Source organism: Orcinus orca, chromosome 8, assembly GCF_937001465.1.
Source record: "Orcinus orca chromosome 8, mOrcOrc1.1, whole genome shotgun sequence".
NCBI lineage: Eukaryota > Metazoa > Chordata > Mammalia > Artiodactyla > Delphinidae > Orcinus > Orcinus orca.
In genome coordinates this window covers 69,114,392-69,135,918 of record NC_064566.1, presented here as the reverse complement: position 1 = coordinate 69,135,918, position 21,527 = coordinate 69,114,392, and the positions used below count along the sequence as shown (strand labels likewise).

Here is a 21,527-nt window from a genome sequence, read left to right as displayed (position 1 = left end):
TCCATTCCTACTACCACTGTCTTAGTCCAGCCTCCTCCCGTCTTTCTAGAAATCTTTCACTCTCTCTAATTCTTGAGGATCAGAGATAAAGTATGTAATTACCGGTCTCAAAAAAAAAAAAAATCACAGTCCATCGGGGGAAACAGGAAAATAAACAGTTAGAACACAGTGTAGCAACTGATATAAGCAGTATGTAGTGGAGTAGTGCTTACTCCAGCCTGGGGATGCCAGGATAGGATTCCCAGAGGAAGGGACATCACACGGAATACTGAAGGATGAATGGAAGCCAGATGGAAGAGAGAGATGGAGGTGAGCTCCCAGGCAACGAATGCAGTGAAGGAGCGGGGTCAGATGGAGAAGGCACACTCAGTGAACCCAAAGGAGCTTGGAGTGGCTGGGACTTGGCGCGTTGTGAGAAGGCAGGCTGGAGAGTTAAGGAGGGGCCATTCACAAAGAGATTTATATGAATTTACCCCTCAGAACTTACTTCAAAAACTTTTTTTTCATTTCATCTTTAAACATTTCAGGATATATCTCTAAAAGAATAGCGGTGTGCTCTCTCTCTTTTCTAACGTAACCAGAATACCATTATAATGTCTTAAAAATATTAACAACAATTCCTCAATATCATACAGTATCCAGGCACTATCAAATTTAAAATTGTATCAGAAGTGTAATGAATGGTTTGCAGGTTTGCTTATTTGAATTGAGATCTAAATATGGTCCACACATTGCGATTGGCACCTATCTTTTTTTTTTTTTTTTTTTTGCGGTACGCGGGCCTCTCACTGTTGTGGCCTCTCCCGTCGCGGAGCACAGGCTCCGGACGCGCAGGCTCAGCGGTCATGGCTCACGGGCCCAGCCGCTCCGCGGCATGCGGGATCCTCCCGGATCGGGGCACGAATCCGTGTCCCCTGCGTCGGCAGGCGGACTCTCAACCACTGCGCCACCAGGGAAGCCCCTGGCACCTATCTTTTTAAAGCCTCTCTTTGTGCATGCATGTGCGTGTGCACGTGTGTGTGTGTGTTCTGAGTACTCTGCATACATCGTCTTATTTAATCACCACAATCTCTATATTCCAGATCAGAAAATTAAGATACATAACTGTTCACAGTCACATTCTTGGTGACAGGCAGTCTGATTCCAGGTCCTTAACCATTGTTCTATGTAACCTCTGTGAGCATAGCCCTAGAACGTGGTTCCCACATTGGAAAAAAGCCAGAGTGGGATGACCTAACATGGAAAGTTCTCAGGTCAGTAAGGCAACCATGGTCCAGCCTCAGGATTTATACCATCAATCTCTCATCTGAGTCTATTCTTTTTACCAAAATTTTTAGAATTTCAGGGTTGGACATAACCTTAGAAATCACATGGCCTAACTCCATCATTAAAAAAATGGAAAAACAAAGGGTCATAGGGAAAGGAACTGACTGGGTCTAAGTTATCCAGCTCCTAAGAGCAGAAGCATAGACTAGGAGACTGAAGTACAAATACCCTTACCCCAGGACAATATTATACATCTCCATTCATCTCCCATCTTCTCTCTCCAATTTTTTTCTCTTACAGTTTATTTGATGAACAATGGGGTTGTTCTATCATTTGCCCCAATTTGGATTTTGCTGATTGCATCCCCATGGTGTAGTTTAACATGTTCTCTTAAAATGGTATTTTTAAAATGTGGGAAAAAAATGAATATATTATCATGAAGAAGGAGTAAACTATTTTCATTATTTTTACAACATTTAGATATTAAAACATGCTATACTGAAAAATTTCTTTTTAAATGAGATTAATTTACCTAGCTGTAAATGACTTTTGGCTTTATTAAAAATGTCAATTTTATCACAAAATAAGTTACTAAAAATCATTCTATAATTGACAAAAGAGAAAGAAATAAAACACTTGCAAGATTCATAGTACATGGCTCTTGTTGGTTTTATTACAAGAGAATGAAAATGCTCTCTACAAACACTTCCCAGAAACTATAGCTATTTATACACAATTCATTTGTTACCTTTTCTGCACAGCAATGCATTATCTAGAGGTCTCCCAGAGTCTGTAAAGAGATTTGTGTCTTGCAGTCTCTCCCTCCACATCAAAACTGTGCAAAATCAGTAGATTCCTTCTAAGTTTTATTACTCTACCTAAATCTATGAGGTTAAGAACGGTGTAACTATACTTTAGGAGGATTTAATCAACCTTTTATCATAATGTATTCACTGGGGACTCCAGTCAAGAACAGTTTTTAAAGTTATATTTTAAAATATCAGTAAAATAAGTTTCATGGGATTATGTGAAAAATATAAGGAAAATGATCAGTAATTCATAACACCTTTTCTACACTTAATAGTTGCCTGACAGTCAATTCTTCAGGAGATGGGATTTGGCTTTTACATTATTATATTTCCTACAGAAATAAGCAGTACAGCAACAGTCCTACTAGATACTCAATAAATGTTTAATTTATACAAACAACTGAATTTATGACCCTATACAATTATGGGAGACTTCAGCCTTAATATTAATTAATTTGTTCTCTAAATATTTATTTTCACTCATTGTGTGTCAGGCACTTTGCTGGGCACTGGATGATAATTCAAAGCCACATCCAGTATTTTCCTGCTTTTAACAATTGTTTAGACTATATAGCATTGAATATTCTGTGTAATCCTTAAACTGAAAGACCAGAGAAGTGGGTAGCAGCCGTGAGAAACTCATGGGAAAGCCACTACTGAATCTGACTAGAGGAAGAAGAGAAGACAGTTTTTGTAGCTGCCTAGCTCCTGGCAGAGTACTTGGCACATGTTAGGTGCTCAATGACAAAATGTGGGTGTCACCAATAACAAGAGCAGCCAACATCTATTAGGTGCTTCCTCTGAGCTAGGTAGGCCCCGTTTTAAGCACTTTACTTGCATTATTTTATGGATTTAATGGAAGAGTATGAATTCATACTCTTAAAGGAAGAGTATGAATTCTGGAGCCAGATTGCCTGGATTCAAATCCGGCCCCTGCTACTTACTAGTTGTATAATATTGGTGGAAATTGCTGACCTTCTCTCTGTGCCTTAGTTTCCTTAAATGTAAAAGAGGGTAGTATTAGTACCTACCTTATAAGATGGTTGTGAGGAATACATGAGTTAGGATTTGTTAAGCCCTTAGAACAGCTTCTGGCACATGGCAAGAGTTGTTTAAGCTTGTTTAATCCTCATCACAACCTTATGAGGTAGGGCGAATTATCCCACCCCCATCCTAGAAATGAGAAACATAAGCAGCTCGCATAGGCAACTTCCCAAAGCTCATGCACCTAGCGTGTGGTTGAGTGCAGGCCTCTGCTTTCACACTTCCTGCGCTCAGCTACCCTGCACTGAGCCACAGGCCCTCTGTGTTTCCTGGGCAGTCTCCCAGCAGCAGAGTGATGACCTAAGGTTTGTCTTTCTTGTAGCATCACACAGAAGAGTGTCAGAATTAGCAGCTTGGTAGGTTATTATCTTAGGAGAAAACACAGAAGGAAAAAGAAGGGAGTGTGGGGGCTTCCCTGGTGGCACAGTGGTTGAGAGTCCGCCTGCCGATGCAGGGGACACAGGTTCGTGCCCTGGTCTGGGAAGATCCCACATGCCACGGAGCGGCTGGGCCCGTGAGCCATGGCCGCTGAGCCTAGGCCACAACAGTGAGAGGCCCGCGTACCGCAAAAAAAAAAAAAAAAAAAAAAAAAGAACGGAGTGAGAGGGAAGATGTTTTTCCCCCTTTGTATTCAGAGACTTCAGATCTGCCTGGAAGAACAAAGCTCATTATTTGCCATACCTTGTTCAATTCTTTTTCATGATTTGGTTGATCTGGGGTCACTGCAAACAGCTCTTTCCGTTGTTTTTCTGATTCTTTAATAGATGGTGAATAAGATGATTCAAGTCTACAAATTATAATGAGTAAAAATTAAGCTTAACTTGATAAATTGTTGTGATTATATTGTTAATTTAGGCCATCATAGGATGCAGAGATAGATTATTAGTCTGCTGGAAACATTTCTAGTTACAGAAATGGCAAGTTCTAATACATTCAGGTCCCATAAGTATTTGCATATTTAACTGAGTGCAAATAGTCTTAGTGAAAAAAATAAAACCTAGTTATTAATATGGAATTTCAATTATACATTAAAAATTGGCTGAATACTGGATTTGCATATGTAGATAAGATTTTTGGATAAGAAGAAAAGACTGTTTGGTATAATAAAATAGCTTGGGAGCCAGTTTAAAAAAGAAAATACACCTGACCTGCTTCTACATCGTGGAAAGGAACTATGTCAGGAGATGTCCGAGGGGAGCCGCTACTCTGTAAAAGTGATTCAAAATGATTAAATCTGACAGGCTACCCGAGAGAGTGCAAATATGTCTATTTTTTGGCTGCTCAATTTATAAAATGGAATAGCAACCATATATGGACACTAGAGAGGAAAGGCAGAAACTAGTATAAAAAGTACCATTTCCATAGGAAGGTTGGAGAACTAGAAACAGGTAATGTTCACTTCCACATCAGGGAGGTTGGTAAGATTAAAAAAACATTAAAACAGAAAAATAAAGATAACCAGGCAAGAAAAGAAACATGCTTTCCACTATTGCTGGACTAACCTGGTAGAGTCTGGGGTTTTGAGGAATGTACCCACCTATAAGTGAGCATAATTTTAGATTTCCAAAGAGCTTTTTAAAAAGTTCCACAAATCAAAAACTTAAGCCACACATTCAAACACAACAAAATCTGAGTAATGATAGAGAAATAACTAATGTAAAGATGGAAAATAAAGGGCTCTTTTCAAAGGTATAAATTAATAGTGATATCCCTGAGGTACATATGTCTGGACTGGACTGCTTTTATTCTGATTATCAAATATACATGTTAAGTGTAGAAAACAGTTTATCAGAGTATATACTGTGATAAATTGTCATCTAGGAAAAACTGTTGTCAGCATTTTTGTGTATATTAATTGTCTTTTTTGCCTGTGCATATGTGTATAAAAACATACCTGTTTCCTGTACAATGAGAATGTACTGAACACATTATTTTTCAGTCCCCTTTTGTTTCCCACTCAGTAATATATTGTATTTTATCCAATATTCTCCTAAAACATTATTTCAGGATCAACCTTAAATTTCTCTTATTTGCTATGATTTTAAAAAGGTGAAAAATGAAATTTCCTAATTTTTTAATTCTTCTTAAGCAATTCAGGGAGTGGAATGCTGAACTGAATGGTAAAACCTCATAATGACCTTATAAATTTCAGTAAGTGAATGGAACAAACATCAAGCTTTAATGTGGACAAGTTTAAAGAAGAAAACAATAATCATGCTAATATAAAGATATAAAGGAACTATCATTTATCTTGTAAGAAGGGAATGTAGAAATTATTTTTATAACTCTCAGAACATATCAGCCCAAGGTGTTTCTATAAGTAAGACAAGAAAAAGCTAACAAAATCTTAGCATTATGGAGAAAGGTTCTGAAAATGAATGAAGACATTATAATGCTACTATTATAAAGCTATTGTGTGTCTACACTCAGTAGCCATGGCTGCTTCACCTTAATACAGCTGTAAAGACAAAACAGAGTCTAAATTCAAAAAAAAACCCAAAACAATAAAGAGGATAGAATCATGCTCATATGAGCACAAACTAAAAGAATTAGAAACTTTCAGTGGGAAAGATGAAGGCTGAGAAGACTCTGCCCAAAGTCTGAAATACAATGGAAGCTGTGAAAAGTTAAATATCTATCTTTTCATCAAATCTCAGAATACTAGAACTGAAGAATATCCTCCAAATTAGAAAGATGTAGCTTGGAGACCAAAATATATACCAACTTAAATAGAAGATGGCAAGCAGGCATACCAGAAGAGTCGTATTAGCCAAATATGTGAATAACGGCAAGATTTTAGATTAAATCATGTATTGAAGGACAGTTGGCAATGTCTGGAATTCAGCATTGGCCTTGTGAGGAAGTTCCAGAGAAAATACCTACAATGCTCTTCACAAACCAGAGCTAGACATGGGTTGAATGGTTTGCTCTTGTAGGAAACTTCTTACGTTTTTAGGCATATACATTCCTTGTGCAAAGACATTTCTCACCAACTCACCACACTGGGACAGTGCCTTGCACATAATATATTTCCAATGGATTTATTAATGATCAGTGGTGATGACATATAGCTTATATATCTGAGCACTCTATAATGCTAACTGGCTAACAGGCATTCTACCATCCCTGGTTAGATGCACAGTAGGTCATTTTTACGGATCTTAATTTGCCATTTGTTGTTAAGCGTAGACCTCAAAGAAATGCTAGCAGATCCCACAACTTTGAAGAAATAATTATTGCCTTTAAAACAATGTAATTATCCTTCAATAAAATATCCCTTACCATTTGGCTATTCAGTTTCTAAAATCCTATCATTGGTCTGGCATTCGCCTTCAGATGTATGAAGGATTCAAGTTCTAATGAGAATTAGAACATCAGTGAATAGTTAGAACATTCAAACTGTCTATTCACAAACATAAACATTTAATAATCCTCTGAAGTTCCATTTCCTTTGTGGTTATGTAGTACACAATATCTGTCTGATTTTAAAAAAGGGAAAAAAAGTCTGGTCTAACAAAACCCTTAATGGAACTGACACGGTGGTGAGTGTGGAGGCCAAAATAAATACAACATTTATGAGTGAAAAGTTAGTAACAGGTTTAAGGCCAACAAAATAAAAATATTTGAAAAATATGGAATAAATCTTATTTACCAACACTGATAATTAAATACCAGCTCTATACTATTGTTTTTACGATATTCTGAAGAATAAAGTTCTAAGAAAGTCTCTGACTTCATTATGACACATAAATATCCACATATCAGAGCATGATATAATTTTCTAGGTGAGTAAAGATACTGATTTTGAAGATAAATAATCACTAACTTTTTTTTTTTTTTGCTGTACTCGGGCCTCTCACTGTTGTGGCCTCTCCCGTTGCAGAGCACAGGCTCCGGACGCGCAGGCTCAGCGGCCATGGCTCACAGGCCCAGCCGCTCCGCGGCATGTGGGATCTTCCCGGACCAGGGCACGAACCTGTGTCCCCTGCATCGACAGGCGGACTCTCAACCACTGCGCCACCAGGGAAGCCCCCATTAACTTTATTTTTAATATCTAATATTACCTAATAATTAACAGCATGTTAATAGAAAACTGACTTTTAATTCTAGTTTCAAATATAAAACTCTTAAAAATATTCAAACATGATGTTTTGAATAGTTTTTCTCAGGCTGCTGAATATAAAAATATACCTTTTTTTATTTTCTGGAGCACTTTGGCACTCTCCTAGTTTTAATAATTCTCTGTACAACTGCAATCGTTCCATTTCTATAATTCTCAAGAGATCATCACGTGATTGTAACTCACTTTTCACCTCTGAGAGTCCTGCTGCCATGGCCTAAATAAAAACATCAAAAAATTTCAGTCCTCACATTTGGATATCATGATGTATAATACTTTTAAAAATATTTAACATCTATGAAGCAGCCTAATTTCAAATGAACTGATATATAATCCTTTGCTATCTCTGTCTTACAGAATTTCATTCATTTATTCAACAAATATTTACTGAGCTCTTACTCTATGCTCAGCACTGAGGATACAGACACAGGATCTGTCCTCATGAGCTTACAGTCTAGTGATAAAGACAAAGAAGCATCCAAATATGGCCATACTGTATGAAAGAGGGAAATATAAAAGTATGAATAAAATATCAATGCATAAAATTTGAATGAATGCAAATAATTCCTAATTTAAATAAGATAATAGCCAAGAAAAATCTAATTTCAAAGCTGGCCAACAAAGTGAATTATAAACCATGGTTTACGGTTCCACTATTGCCCAATAGTAGCCCTACTTCAGCTGGTAACTAGAAATACCAGCAATCCTGTGAGCCCAGTGTTTTATTTGGCTAATAGCAGGGACTTGAGCAAGTTTAGAAGCTGTTGGGAAGGATCTAGTTGGGAGAGAGAAGGGGTAATACTAACAGTGTCAGGTTCCTGAGAAGGCAGGTGGGGTGGGTCCCAAAGCACAAGTGAAAGAACTGCCTAAAGCAAAAGAGTCCCTCTGCTCCTGCAGTAGGAAAGAAGGAAGGAAGATGGAATGGAGACACGTATATGCATTTGGAAATGGGGAGCTAGGAGAGGGGCTACCTGTTGGCTTTTATTTTCCTTGTGAAGGAAAAAGGCAATGTCAGGTCAGTGGAAGGAGAGGTGGAGGTGGGGGTAGGGGAGGGGTTTTTGAGAGTGGAGAAGGTTTGAGATGGCCTTCAATGGGCATGGGAGAGTTAGTTGTTTGGAGCAACACAGTAGGACTCCTGGCAATGTTGATACTCATTTGAGGTTTGTGCCCATGACCTGTTGAGTGATTTTCTCCAGCAGAACTTGGCTGTTCTCTGGGAGAGAGGAATGGAAGAGTCCTTTCATATCAACAGGTCTCCTCCACTCAATTACACAGAGAAATGAATATTTATTAATGTAATTAATATTAAATACATATTAATATATTTGATGACCCAAGTCATCGAATCCATCGCCATTTTTATAGATGAGGAAATTGAGGGCCAGACTTGGTCCAAAGTTACATAGCTCATAAGTTGCAGATTCTGGAATGGAAAAATCCAGATCTTTTGTCTACTAGTTCAGTTAGAACATTCAAGACGCAAAAATAATTGTTTCGTGCAAAATAAGTAAAGCAGACCTGTAGCTTATCGGTAAAGTTGGGGGGGGGTGTTGTTCTGAGGGCACTGCTAATAAAGGCTGTAAAAAAACACTGTTGATATTTTCAAAAAATCATTTGTTCAATAATGCTTTATATATCAATAATAGATTCATTCAAATATAATCCATATACCATAAAATGCACCCACTTAAAGTGTAGAGTTCGGTGGATTTGAGAATATTCACAAAGTTGTGCAAGCGTCACCACTATCTAATTCCAGAACAGTTTCATCACTCCTAAAATAAACCACATACCCATTAGCAACCACTCCTCATTTTCCCTTCCTTCCAACCCCTGGCAACCACTACCGTATGTTGTGTCTCTATGGAATTACCTATTCTGTACAACTCATACAAATGGAATCATATGACATGTGGCCTTTTGTGATTGGTTTCTTTCTCTGGGCATAATGCTTCCAAGGTTCATCCATGTTGTAGCATGTATCAGTACTTCATTCCTTTTTATTAATAATATTTAATTGTATAGATATACCACTTTATTCATCAATTGATGAACGTTTGGGTATTTCCTTTTTTTTTAGCTATTATGAATAATGCTGTTATGAAATTCATGTATAAGCTTTTACGTGGACATACATTTTCTTATTCATTAATTCTTATGCAAAAATTCACAGCTTAGAATTATAATCATGTAGACAGTATAGGACATATGGGTTCCCAGATAAACTTTCTTTTTTTTTTACCAAAGTCTTAAATATAATGTATTATTTTCCAGGAGACCTAGAGACCTGGGCTCAGTAAAAGACCTAGCTGCAATACTTTAGCCCCAGAAATTCCTGGCTGATTGGGAAATAAGAATGAAAATATATTCAAATAGGTGACCTAACAGACTTGTTTGGATAAAGTCCTTGTCTCAAATAGTGGGGATTTTTCAGATGAGGTTAAAATTCCAAAATAAACAAAAGAAATATGAAACAATAGATTAGCAAATAGAAAGACAAATTAACTTGATGTGAATTTCATCGATTACTTTACCCAATTGAGGAAGGCACTCTCCCGGCTCCCTGCATTGTAGATTTACTACCAGGGAGCAATCTAACATGAACCTGCATGTAGAAGAGTGGGCCTGCCTTCACTTGGGGAAGGGGTGGGGTACAAAAGGGCTCTAACTCCAGGACAATGAAATGTAGTGTCACCATGGAATTCTGCAAAATGTGATAATAATGGAGTCTATTTGTGTACTGTCATTAGAAAATAATACCTAAAAGAGAGACATTTGGGGCTTCCCTGGTGGCGCAGTGATTGGGAGTCCGCCTGCCGATGCAGGGGACACAGGTTCGTGCCCCGGTCCGGGAGGATCCCACATGCCACGGAGCGGCTGGGCCCGTGAGCTATGGCCGCTGAGCCTGCGCGTCCGGAGCCTGTGCTCCGCAATGGGAGAGGCCACAACAGTGAGAGGCCCGCGTCCCGCAAAAAAAAAAAAGAGTGACATTTGGAGATATCATTAAGGGAAAAAAAAGCTTCTTTGTGATCTAGCTGCACAGGTAGAAGAATTTATGTTAGAATTGAAACTTTTACAATAATAATGATTTGACAGGTTTTTCTAACATGAAGGAATATGTGAAAGTTTTTAATTATAATTGACAGCGTTATGTAAAATTGATTAGAAAGTGCAAAAAAATAAGCTTTGTTGATATTGATAAATTGAGTTGTTTTTTGACTTGTGTAATATCTCTTTGAATTCAATGTTAATAATACTGAGTTGACACAAGAATTGGTGATTTAACTTAGATTAGGTGATTTAACATTAGCATGCTTTTGTATAAAAGTCAAATCAATTATTTGTCAGTGTGGATGCAAATATTCAGGAAAAATGATTCTTTGGTACTTGATTCAGTTACTGGAACACTTTCAAGTTTGCTTGGAACAACTTGGGTATGTAAATCTCTACTTTTTTAACTGTAAATTTTATGAAATCTTAATACAGTTTGGGAATTTCCGGTGAATACTAAACATCCAAATTGAGATGTGTAAGTGTAACATACACACCAGATTTTGAAGACTTAGTATGAAAAGAAATGTAAAATATCTCATTAATAATTTTTTACATTGATTATATGTTGAAATGATAACTCTTTGGATATATGCTGTGTTACATAAAGTTTATTACAATTATCTATTAATTTCACCCATTTTGTATTACTTCTTTTAATGTGGCTACTAGAAAAGTTTAAATTACATTTGTGGTTTGCATTATATTTCTATTGGACAGTGCTGCTCTAGTACCTTAATGACACATTAACAAGCAAACAAAAAAGGTCCATTTTTTTGGCATAGATACTAGAAAAAATGCAGAACAATTTATTTCTGTCATTAACTGCCAATGGGAAATATTGTACACTTTCAAAATGTGAGTAATGCAGCACAGTAAATAAACATATTCCATGGAATTAATAGCTATGCTGACACATTTCAAGGTTGTGGAAAGACAAGTGAGAAGGTGTGATTCGTGTGAAAATTCAGATGCAGCTGGCATTAAAGTGTGTTGTAAACTAGAGAGAATTTTATATACAATAAGTGACAGTAATTCAGACTGAAATGGTTGTCTTTTTAAATTCATGTGCAAGACGTGGAACACCATCATATGACAGTTTTGCAAAAAGAGAAGAGAAACTTCTTTCTAAATACATGCACTGGTTACAGTGATTATTCACTTCTAATTATTCCCATTTGGTAAAATATAAATTTTGTAAAACTAGTTTGAGGCCCATCTGTTTAGTTAGAAATTTGCTTAATGGTTTGAGAGAAGCAGTGAGTTTGAACCCTCAATCAGCTATCAAGCAGTAAATAATTGATACTTATTCTAAAGCAAAAGAATGAAACGTAAGTAAAATTTGGAAGTAAAACAGGGAAAAGACCAAACAAAAGCATCATTTTCAGCATTTTTTTCTAGTTGCATCAAAATTAATTAGTGTTTTCCTGGAAGTAGAAATCTTAGCTTTTAGACACCTTGAAGTTTTTGAAGCAAATTACTTCTCAAAAATCTTTTCATTAGAACTATAATATATTTTTTTTGTGTGAAACATACTCCAGAATAATTTGCTTTTTTTTCCTGCAAGTGAACCCTTGTGATCCTGGTGCAGCCTCTAGCAGTATAAAAACAGCTGCAAACTGTAAATTTAAGTCGTCTTTAAATCAGGGCCAGAGGTGTGACCCGTGGCCCCTGTCCAGGGGGATGAAGGGGAAGCAGCCCCTGGGAGGAAGGGGAGCCTGTCAGAACTAGCAGTCACGCAAACCCAGCTCCACCAGGACTGGTGGGCTGATGGCGAGCTAAACACTAGAAAGCACCTGGACAAGCTCTAGAGCAGAAGAGGAGGGGCTCGTCTCACTTACATTCTAGTGAATCCAGAGAAAACATCATCAATAACTTTTCTGTTTCTAGAAGATGTATGACTTTCTCAGTGTTTAGCATTTGTGGTTTAGCCTGGTTTGTGTACATCTGCTTTCTCATTTGTATTGGAATAACACCCCCTCCCCAAACAAAGCTGGAGTTTGGGGTGGGAAGCTGTACTTCTCGTAGAAATGCCACAGGATAGGAGAAGCCGGGAGCCTGTGCTCTGTCCCCTTGCCAACGTGGGGACAGGGGAACACAGAAGATAGATGCTGGCAGAGAAAGAAGTGAAAGGATGAATCCCACATGTAATCCCACATACAATGTGGCAGAAGGAGGGAAGGAGAAGTCGGCCCAACACTAAGAAGTGACCCTGGGAAGAAGAGCCTGAGGTGGAATATCTTAGAGAAGTGGGAGTCTGCTCAGGCAGTGACCTGGAAAGGTGACCTCAGCCTGAGGAGGGAATAGAGTGGGACTAAGAAATGGGCCAACTGACACAGAGGAATCAGTAGAAAGAGGCTGAATGTTTGCTGGTGGGAGATAAGACCTAGAATGGGAGAGAAAACCACAGAATGTCTCAAATAACTGGGAGAGCCATGAATAAGAGATACATATTTAGTCGAGAAATTGGTAATGATCAATTTTGATGAATGCTGCATAACCTTCTTAGCGGTTCCAAGAGAGAGACAAAAAAAACATTTTTGAGTTAAGAAAAAAATTAATCCTTGGAAAAACCATCCATCACATCTACCAAGGTGGAGTTACCTCCTATTTGGTAAACGATTATGATAAGGTTAATGGCGATAAATCACAGGGAGTGACCCTCATGCCTCTCAGGGAGGTGATTAGATTGTCAAACCCTTAATCATTTCCTGGGTCTCCAGCCCAGGACTCCTGAGAGGCAAAGAGGCACAGTGTCAGAGAGAATGAACACTGGGGGCAGAGGGTGTGGTGTGGCTAAAGGGCCATGGTTTTTAGGAAGAGAGGTCTGTGAGAGACCACTGTTCTACGGCACTGGTGATATTTATTATCACGTCGCTGCAGAACCCGAGTGCACCTAGTGGGGAAAAGTACCCACGGGAATACTGAATTTACTCATCAAGTAAGAGTTACTTAGTAAGAGGAAATATGAGCTGAATTTACATATGCAATAAAAAATTAGCTTTCTAATCCACATGCCTGTTGAGTCATCATTTGTACAACTCATGGGCTATAACAGTTGAAAAACAAATAAATCCTTACCTGGCACTGTCTTTGGTACATTTTCAGTTCTTGTAAGAGCTTCTGATTTTCATCTTGTAACTTATTCCTGCTTAGCGCCATTTCACTCACAGCTGATTTTAATTTTTCAATAATGAACTCATCTCTTTCATTGGTTTCACAACTGGTATCTGGTTCGCATATCCAAGGAATTTCAGAGCTGCTGTCTTCTTCTATGCCCTGTTTTTTACTATTTAGTGGGGTTTGGTAACTTTGCGCCTGTTTCTGAGAAATATGAAAATTGTGTCAGTTAAGTGAAGAATATCGTATTTAAGCTTACATAAAGTTCAAGAATGATAGAAAAGAATTAGTAAAAACATCTTTAAATATATTATTAGATAATGAAGCTTTGTCCTTCATAATTCAGTCTTGTGTTTATTCTAAAACCTCAATTTCAGGTGGCATAAAGAGAAAATATATCTGTATAAACTCAGAGCAAAGATGCAGAGTAGAGTAGATGGCTTTTGCTAGGGAATTCTTATTCAGCAAAAAAGAAAATATAGAAGATATGAAAAAAAGCATGGATTCAATTACATAATAGCTGAAAATGTCTCTATGACAAAAAATAAACAAAATAAAAAAAAACTGGATTGTACAAAGAAGTTGTCAACATGTATAACAAGGGTAATTTCTGATGTACAAAAACTTCTATACATCAATAAGAAAAAGACAAACAACACAAAAGAAAAGTGGGCAAAGTTTATGCACAGGCAATTCACAGAAGAGGAAATGAAAAAGGCTGAGAAACACAAGAAGAGATGCTCAACCTTACAAGTAATCAGAGAAACGTAAAGCAAATGAAGTCAAGGTTACTATTAGTCCATCAAGTTAGTAAAAATCAAAAGACAGATAGTCCATGCTGGTGAGAGTAGGGGTAGTCTTGTTGCCTGTTCATGAATTATAAATTACTATCATTTTTAAGAAAGGAATTTGCTAATATTTATTAAAATTTTGAATGAACACACCCTTTGGCTCAGCAATCATTTCTAGGATTTTTATTTAACAAAACGAAAGTATTCGTATTTAAAGATGTACATACAAGGGTATTTGTTACACTACTGTAATAGCAGAAAACTGGAAACAACCTGAGTGTTAGTTAATAAGGAAATGATTGAAAGAATTATGGTACATCTGCGATATACTATGGTATATATGATATATATACACTATATACTTTGAAATATTTTAATTAAGTAGTGACTCAAAAGGCTATTCATGGCTTATTAAGTAAAAAAGCAAAATTTAAAAAAGAAAAATATACAATTTCCACACAAGCATATATTTACATATTTGTACAAACAAAAGAAAATGTATGTGAAGATAAACACCTAATTGTTAACAGTGTTTATATTAAATGGATAAGAATGAAATAGAGGATGAGGCTATCAGTTTTACATCACATTATTTTGTATTGTTGAATTCAGGGAACATGTATAACATATAATTCAAGTAACTTAAAGAAAGAATGAAAAGTAAGTATATATCAAACAAAAATGTTTCTTACCAGCTTTAATAAAAATTCAAAATTCCTTAGGTAAGCCTTTAAGGCTTATTACAATCTAATATCCGACTCGCCAGCCTTCCCTCCCGCCTACTGCCCCTTCACCTCCCACATGGACTTCCAGCCAATTGGCCCACTTTCCATTCCCTGAATTTGCCTTATTCTCTCTTGCCTCAGTGACTTTGCTCATGTTATTTCCACCACCTGGAATACATTCTCTCTTGTCTCAAAATATAGCCATTCTTCTAGGCCCAGGCCTAGTCCCACCCCTGCTGGAGGATGTTTCCTGACTATGTCAGTCCAAATTTTTCTCGTACTCCTTCGACCTCCAAAAGGATTTGTATCCTTTTCATTCACTTGTCATTAATTATCTGTAAACCTGTACATGTATTATCTGTGTCTAGGCTGTAAGGTTCTAGAGTGCCAGGATCAAGCAATCTTAAGACTTTCTAAATGACTTGCTCATAGGCATGCAAAAACATGTTATTTAATGACATAATAACAATGGAGACTTTCAATAGCACCACCTTCTGAGACATACAGACTAAAGTCACCATTACAGATATTTCATGCACTTGTAACTCTACCCAGTGTTGGACCTACCCTGGTTATTTTCCCTTAGTTGGCATTTGTATCTGTAGAAGGATTACATGTTGAATGGTAAAGAGAGTAATAGTATTTAACTTCTAATTTATTCTGATTTAGAGGATAGTATTAGATAAGGTACCTGAAATGGATTACACTTCTCAGATAATACTTTTTGTTGAGCATCTAAAGAAACCAGATGAGTCTGATATAGTATCTCCTGCTTGTCCCATTCTCTTGACTTTGCTCTAAATTCCTTTAAAAAGTGGAGAGAGAAATATAAATTGAAAAAATTATTCATTTTAAAGCACAATGAACAGGGCTTCTTTCATTTGTACATCTTTCTTCTGAGAAAAAAAGTAAATCCATTCTTTCCCCATTAGGAAAACAAAAAAGTATCAAATCACTCATCTTGGATTTAGTAATAGATATATCTTCTAATTTTTGCTAGGAAAGTATGGAATTGAATCCGCTATTTTATTTTTAATTTTTATTGGAGTATAGTTCCTTTGCTGCATCTTTTTAAAAATAAGGATTTTTGTTTGTTAAAAATATAAACAAATTTTTATAACAAATACTGATAACAAATAGCGGAGTTTCAAACAATTTTTTGCATCAACCAGTACTTCCTTTCTATTTCCTGAGCTGACACCAGAAGTTTTTTTCCCTTCTTTCATTCTTTACACTCAGTCACCAAACCTGCTCTCTTGTTTTTGAGGGGGTGGGGCTTGGACTGATTTAGTGACTTTGTACCCTGTGGCTTTCAAAACTGTTATCCCAGGTGAAGCCAAGATTGACCCATTCTTGAGAACAGACAGAACAACCATCTCAGGCCTCCTTTAGGCAGTACCAACTGGGCTAAGCTGGGGAAGAAGTGGTAGAACTACTTGATACAGCATGCTCTCAGTTCTTCACCGTTTTGCTCAAGTAGTGTCTTCATGGAGCCTGGTTATCTGTTCACAGATTTATAAGAGGAAAGAATGTGGCTTTGGGAATCCCAGAGAAAACTTCACTGCTTCTCAATTTTGCCTAGGGCTGGCCATCATATCTCATCTTTCTGTCCAGGCTGTAAGCAACTTAAGGGTAAGGACTATGTATTTCATTACTTTTGTATTGCTCACAGTGCATGACAAAGTGCCAGGCACCACGTACAGGGATGCACAAACAAAAGCATGGTATTAATATTTCCAAAAATGTAAACATTTCTCACTAAATTTTGCAAAGAAAACAATGTGGTTGGAAACAAACTCTATAGCTACTTAGTCCATAGCGATATATTACTGAATGTAGATACATGGCATGAATGCATTGATGTTTCCAATTATCAGCTCAGTAGTATTAATTGTAGTATTAGTAGTATTAGTGTCCAGCAGGTACTGTGGAGAGAGGAGAATTTGGAAATATTTCATGATTAAAAGAAACAAATTTTCGAAAGAAAAAATCAATTTATATATAAAATAAAGTAGGGAAATGTACATGTAAATAATTGTAAATTATTAGTACAGTAATAGTGCCACATAAAAGCCATGCAGATGATGCCATGATTATCTTAGCCATCCCCAATAATATGTCAATTAGAAAAGAGTTCATTTGGCTAGAGAGATTGGCGATGTTTTGAAGATGGTTGAAATGACTGGATTGGCTAGCTGGAAAATAAATATACTAATTTAGAGAATGAAAGCTACAACTTGCTTAAAATGAGAATATGGCATTTCATATTTTCTATAGAGAAATGATTTTAAAGAATATTTGGGGAAATCTTCATTTTATAAATCCAAAAGTCCCAAAATAATCAGTGAAAGAAGGCTATAAATTGGGAGGCTTTTATAGTAATTAAAGGTGACCTGAAATTGTGTGGTGGTAAGAAAAATGGAGAAATATAGATAGACCCTGTTTTAAATATATAATAATACCCTGATAAATAGACCATATTTATTAAGATAAATGGAGACAGTTCATTTAAAGTTATTGATTTTGATTCTGACATTTGACAATTTAAAATTAGGTACATGAAAACAGGGTCTTCAGAAATAGTGACAAATTTACAAAACTAGGTACACTTCAAATCAGTACAACGTGGATTAAAAAATTGCTGTTTAATTTAGAAAGGAGTATTTGGAGTCAGAAGCCAAAATGTGGGCAAGGTTGACTTGCACAGTTCATATCTTTCAATGATATTAATACTTAACACCCAACAATCTCAATCTTGACAATAAATATTTCCCAGCATGCTTTAGGAGGAGGCAGGAACATCAGCCTCACTTCCTTACAAATTCTACAACAGGTAGAAATGAGGCCAAGAATGAGGCCAAACAAGGCTAAAAATGTGTGTCACAAACATATAGGCTGGTCCTTATAACTGTCCTGGCTTCCTCGGTCTTACAGATGTATTGGTTTCAAGATCAGCAAACAAGTAAGCACAATATCTCCAGCAGTCATGGGGCCGTGCAAAGACAGAGAAAAGCTTTATGAGGATTTTGTAGAGACTGGAGGTGTCAGCCCAGGCTCCAGTTCCAGAGGCTCTGTACACTTGCTTAAACCTCTAGAGTACGTTTTCCACAGCTAGAAACCTTTTCTGGGTCTTTAAGTTTGAGAGTGGATCAGAGGCATTAAAATCAAAGTTTCTAGCAGAAGCTATATTATTATATATAGTTTTTAATCCCTCTACTAAATCTTGAGAGGCAGAATGACCATTTCTTTAGTGATTACTGTATGTCAGGGACTCTACAAACCTCCACTTGCAAGATAGTTTTAACTTTTTAGTATGAAAATGTCCATACTTACATAAAAGTAGAGAGTAAAACAAACTCCCATATACCCTTCACCCAGCTTAACTACTGTCAACTCAGTCCATCTATATTTCATCTATCGCTCCACCCATTCTTGTTGGAGTATTTTAAGGCAACTTCCAGACTTCATGTATTTTTACCCCCAAATGCTTGAGTGTGCATCTAAACACACATACACACACATATATTTTTTTCTTCCATAACCACAATGTCACTTATATTTTTAGCCCCCATTTATTGGTGAAAACTGTAATCTCCTACACATTAAGTTTTCAGATGGTTCTAAGCAAAAACTGGCACATGAAGCATTTCTGTAATAAAGTAGATTAAACTGTATCTACATAGTGTGCTTAAAAATGATTGTATAAGTACAAACATATCAAGTCATACTTTGCTACTAATTTCCACTATAATTTCATGAGATACATTTTATATAAATATTTAGCTCCCTAAATGTAAAATGTATACACACAAAGTACTTAATTTAAGGCTTTTTCTTTGTCCAAACAATTTATATGAATGTAATTCTCCCACTAATCCCCATGAGAAGTCAATCAAATGGAACATCAGTGACTTAACTGCATTTTCAGTGAAAGCTCGTGTATATTATGTCGCAATCTTTGGGCATCTTCTGTGAGACCAGAATATTTCAGAAGCCAGTCGAGTTACACCATTGCAAGAGCCAGGGAGTTATACACAGTGCATTTTCCTAGAGGGTCAACCTTACTCAGTGGTAGTAATTTTGTATTTAAAAGAAGGTACATTTATTATTCAGTACAATATAAAATTTGCAGGAATTTAAAAACTAAAACCAAAGACTTCCAACAAAGTTCTTGCAATAGGCTGGTTTTAGGACTGTGATTCCAGATTTTTTTTTTTCCTGCTCTTAAAAATATTTTGGAGGAAAAGTTTGAGAAGGACTCAAGAAGAGTCATGATAAAGATGAAGAAGTATGAAACAGGGCAAGGACAATTAGATAGGAGAAAGACAGAGATAAGAGGCATTAGACAAAGGAAAGGGGCAAATCTGGGCTGGAATATGAGAGTAAGAGAAAGGAACAGATCAAAGATTCCTAAGAGGTTTCTACCTGGGTGATTGGGAAGTACAGAACCATTACCTATTAACAAAGTAGAAGAAACTGAAATCATTGGCTGACGGTGGGAGAAGCTGGGGTTTAGGGCTTGAGAACAGTGAAAAAAAAAATGACTGGGATAACATGATAGGGGTCAACTTGAGGTCAATTAAAAAACAATGATTGAGCAGCACTGGGAATTTAGCTAAGGTTAGAGAACAGGGATTCATACTAGAATCTATTTGCTGTTATGTGACCAGTAGCAGGAATGCTCAAGGGCACAGGGAAGAAAAAGAGCTGGTTTATTTTTTCCAAGGTTGGAAAGTTAAGGGCATTAAAATAAGTGTATCTATGCCATAGTAAACCTTTATAGGGACTGAGATTTTAGAAGTTCCGGGTAACATGGGGTAGCTATATTGGAGTGGCACTACCTCTTCAAAGAAAAGATCCTGAAACTACAAGCTCTGTTCTGAAAACTGCTATGAGGCTTCTTTGGGATTTAAGTACCTAATAGTTAAACAGCCATTAAAAGATTTACTAGACACTCGCTTTAAGTGACCCCAGGGATGTCCTTCAATTTCACTCAACATCTGCAGTTCCTTTGAACTTTTTTTTTTGCTCTCCAAAAATGCTGATACACATAAAAGATGTATAAATCGAAGTGATGTTTTAATTCACTAAGTGCCTGAAGGGAAGGTGCACTAAGAAAATATATTCAATGAGAAGTTGATTTCTAATGGAGTTTGTTACCACAGCGGTACATGTCATTGTGTACACTAGAGACAAATAGCCCTCAACAGCAACAACAAAAACCAATCTCAATACACAGGGAGAAACTAAGAAAATATAGCTCACCTCTAATTTCTGGTTCAAATTGCTCAGTTCAAAGGGTATTTCTTCTTTGACGTGTAGTACTTCTTTTTGTCGAAAATTATTTTGTTTCATCTGGTGTAATCTCAGTTTTTCAAAGCTATTAGTTAGTTTGGAGAACTGTAAATAATACAGAACGATAACATTTTACTATTGGTTATTTCTAACTCGATTTCACGATAGTTCTTTTCTTGTGTACCTCTTTCAAAATTTAAGTCACGATTAGGAAATGCAGTAAAGCTTAAATGTTCCAATTAGTGAAGATAGAACTAGTTATTAAAACTAAATTATTGAAGCTGAACACAATTCAGCTTTCATGTAAATTTGGAACTTCATTAACTGCACAGTTAAACAGCGATTCACTTGATAAAATGTTTTGTTCAGTTTTGTCTTAACCATATGTAGCAAGGCTCAAAATTTAAAACAACCAAGTTTTTTTCTTATTTTTATTTAGTGACATCTTGTGTTGACGATTTTAATCTCAGTAACTCAATCTATAAAATAACCAACTTATACTCCATTTAAGAAAACTGAGGACTTAATTTAAAAGATACAAACAACATACACTTATTCATGTTGATATAAGTTTAAGTAAAATTAAATATCAAGCTTGATATGATCTTTTTCTTACCAGTAATTCTTGTTCTAACTTAGACTCTGTATTATTTTTTTTCTTGCTTCTACCTTCAAGTAATTGATTATAAGTGTCATGGTCTATCAACATCTGTTGATAGGAAATTTCTAAATAACTTAACAAGTTTTTTTGTTTTTATTTTTTATCTTGAAATAAGTATAGATTCAGAGGAAGTTGCAAAGATATTACAGAGAGGTTCTGGGTCCTCTTCATCCAGTTTCCCCAAATATTTACACCTTATTGAACTATATAGTACAGTATCAAATCCAGGAAATTGATGTCAGTACAATATGTGCATGAGTGTATCAATAGTTCATTCCTTTTTATTGCTCAGTATTATTCCATGGTATGGATGTAACCACAGTTTGTTTGACCATTCACGTATTGAGACGTTTTTGGTTGCTCCCAGTTTTTGACTATTATAAGTAAAGCTGTGAACAATTGTGTCTACTTTATCTGACAGTAATGTAGTCATTGCTACTTCCTTTTTCCTTCTCACATTGTTTTTAAAATTGATATATAATTCACCTACTATAAAATTCACCCTTTAGAGTATATACTTCATTGGTTTCTAGTATATTCATAGTTGTATAACTATCACACTATCTAATTTCAGAATATTTTCATCACCTCCATTAGAAACCCTATATCTATTAACAGGGACTACACATTTCCTCCTTCCCCAAG

The 21,527-nt window shown here is 36.3% G+C and overlaps 1 protein-coding gene across 6 annotated transcripts in view; it reads right to left on the bottom strand.

Annotated features, from left to right (window-relative positions):
• Positions 1-21,527, bottom strand: part of DEUP1 (deuterosome assembly protein 1) — a 103,860-nt gene that overhangs the window by 43,792 nt on the left and 38,541 nt on the right. For 5 of the 6 annotated variants that reach the window (XM_033431926.2, XM_033431927.2, XM_049713647.1 and 2 more), the window contains 5 exons: positions 20,192-20,326; positions 15,618-15,731; positions 13,372-13,614; positions 7,311-7,456; positions 3,801-3,906 (listed from right to left, as the gene is read on the bottom strand). In XM_033431926.2, the coding sequence (XP_033287817.1) occupies positions 3,801-3,906; positions 7,311-7,456; positions 13,372-13,614; positions 15,618-15,731; positions 20,192-20,326 (744 nt within the window). The remainder of the gene's footprint in view (positions 1-3,800; positions 3,907-7,310; positions 7,457-13,371; positions 13,615-15,617; positions 15,732-20,191; positions 20,327-21,527) is intronic. The other variant, XM_049713648.1, reaches the window with a different exon arrangement.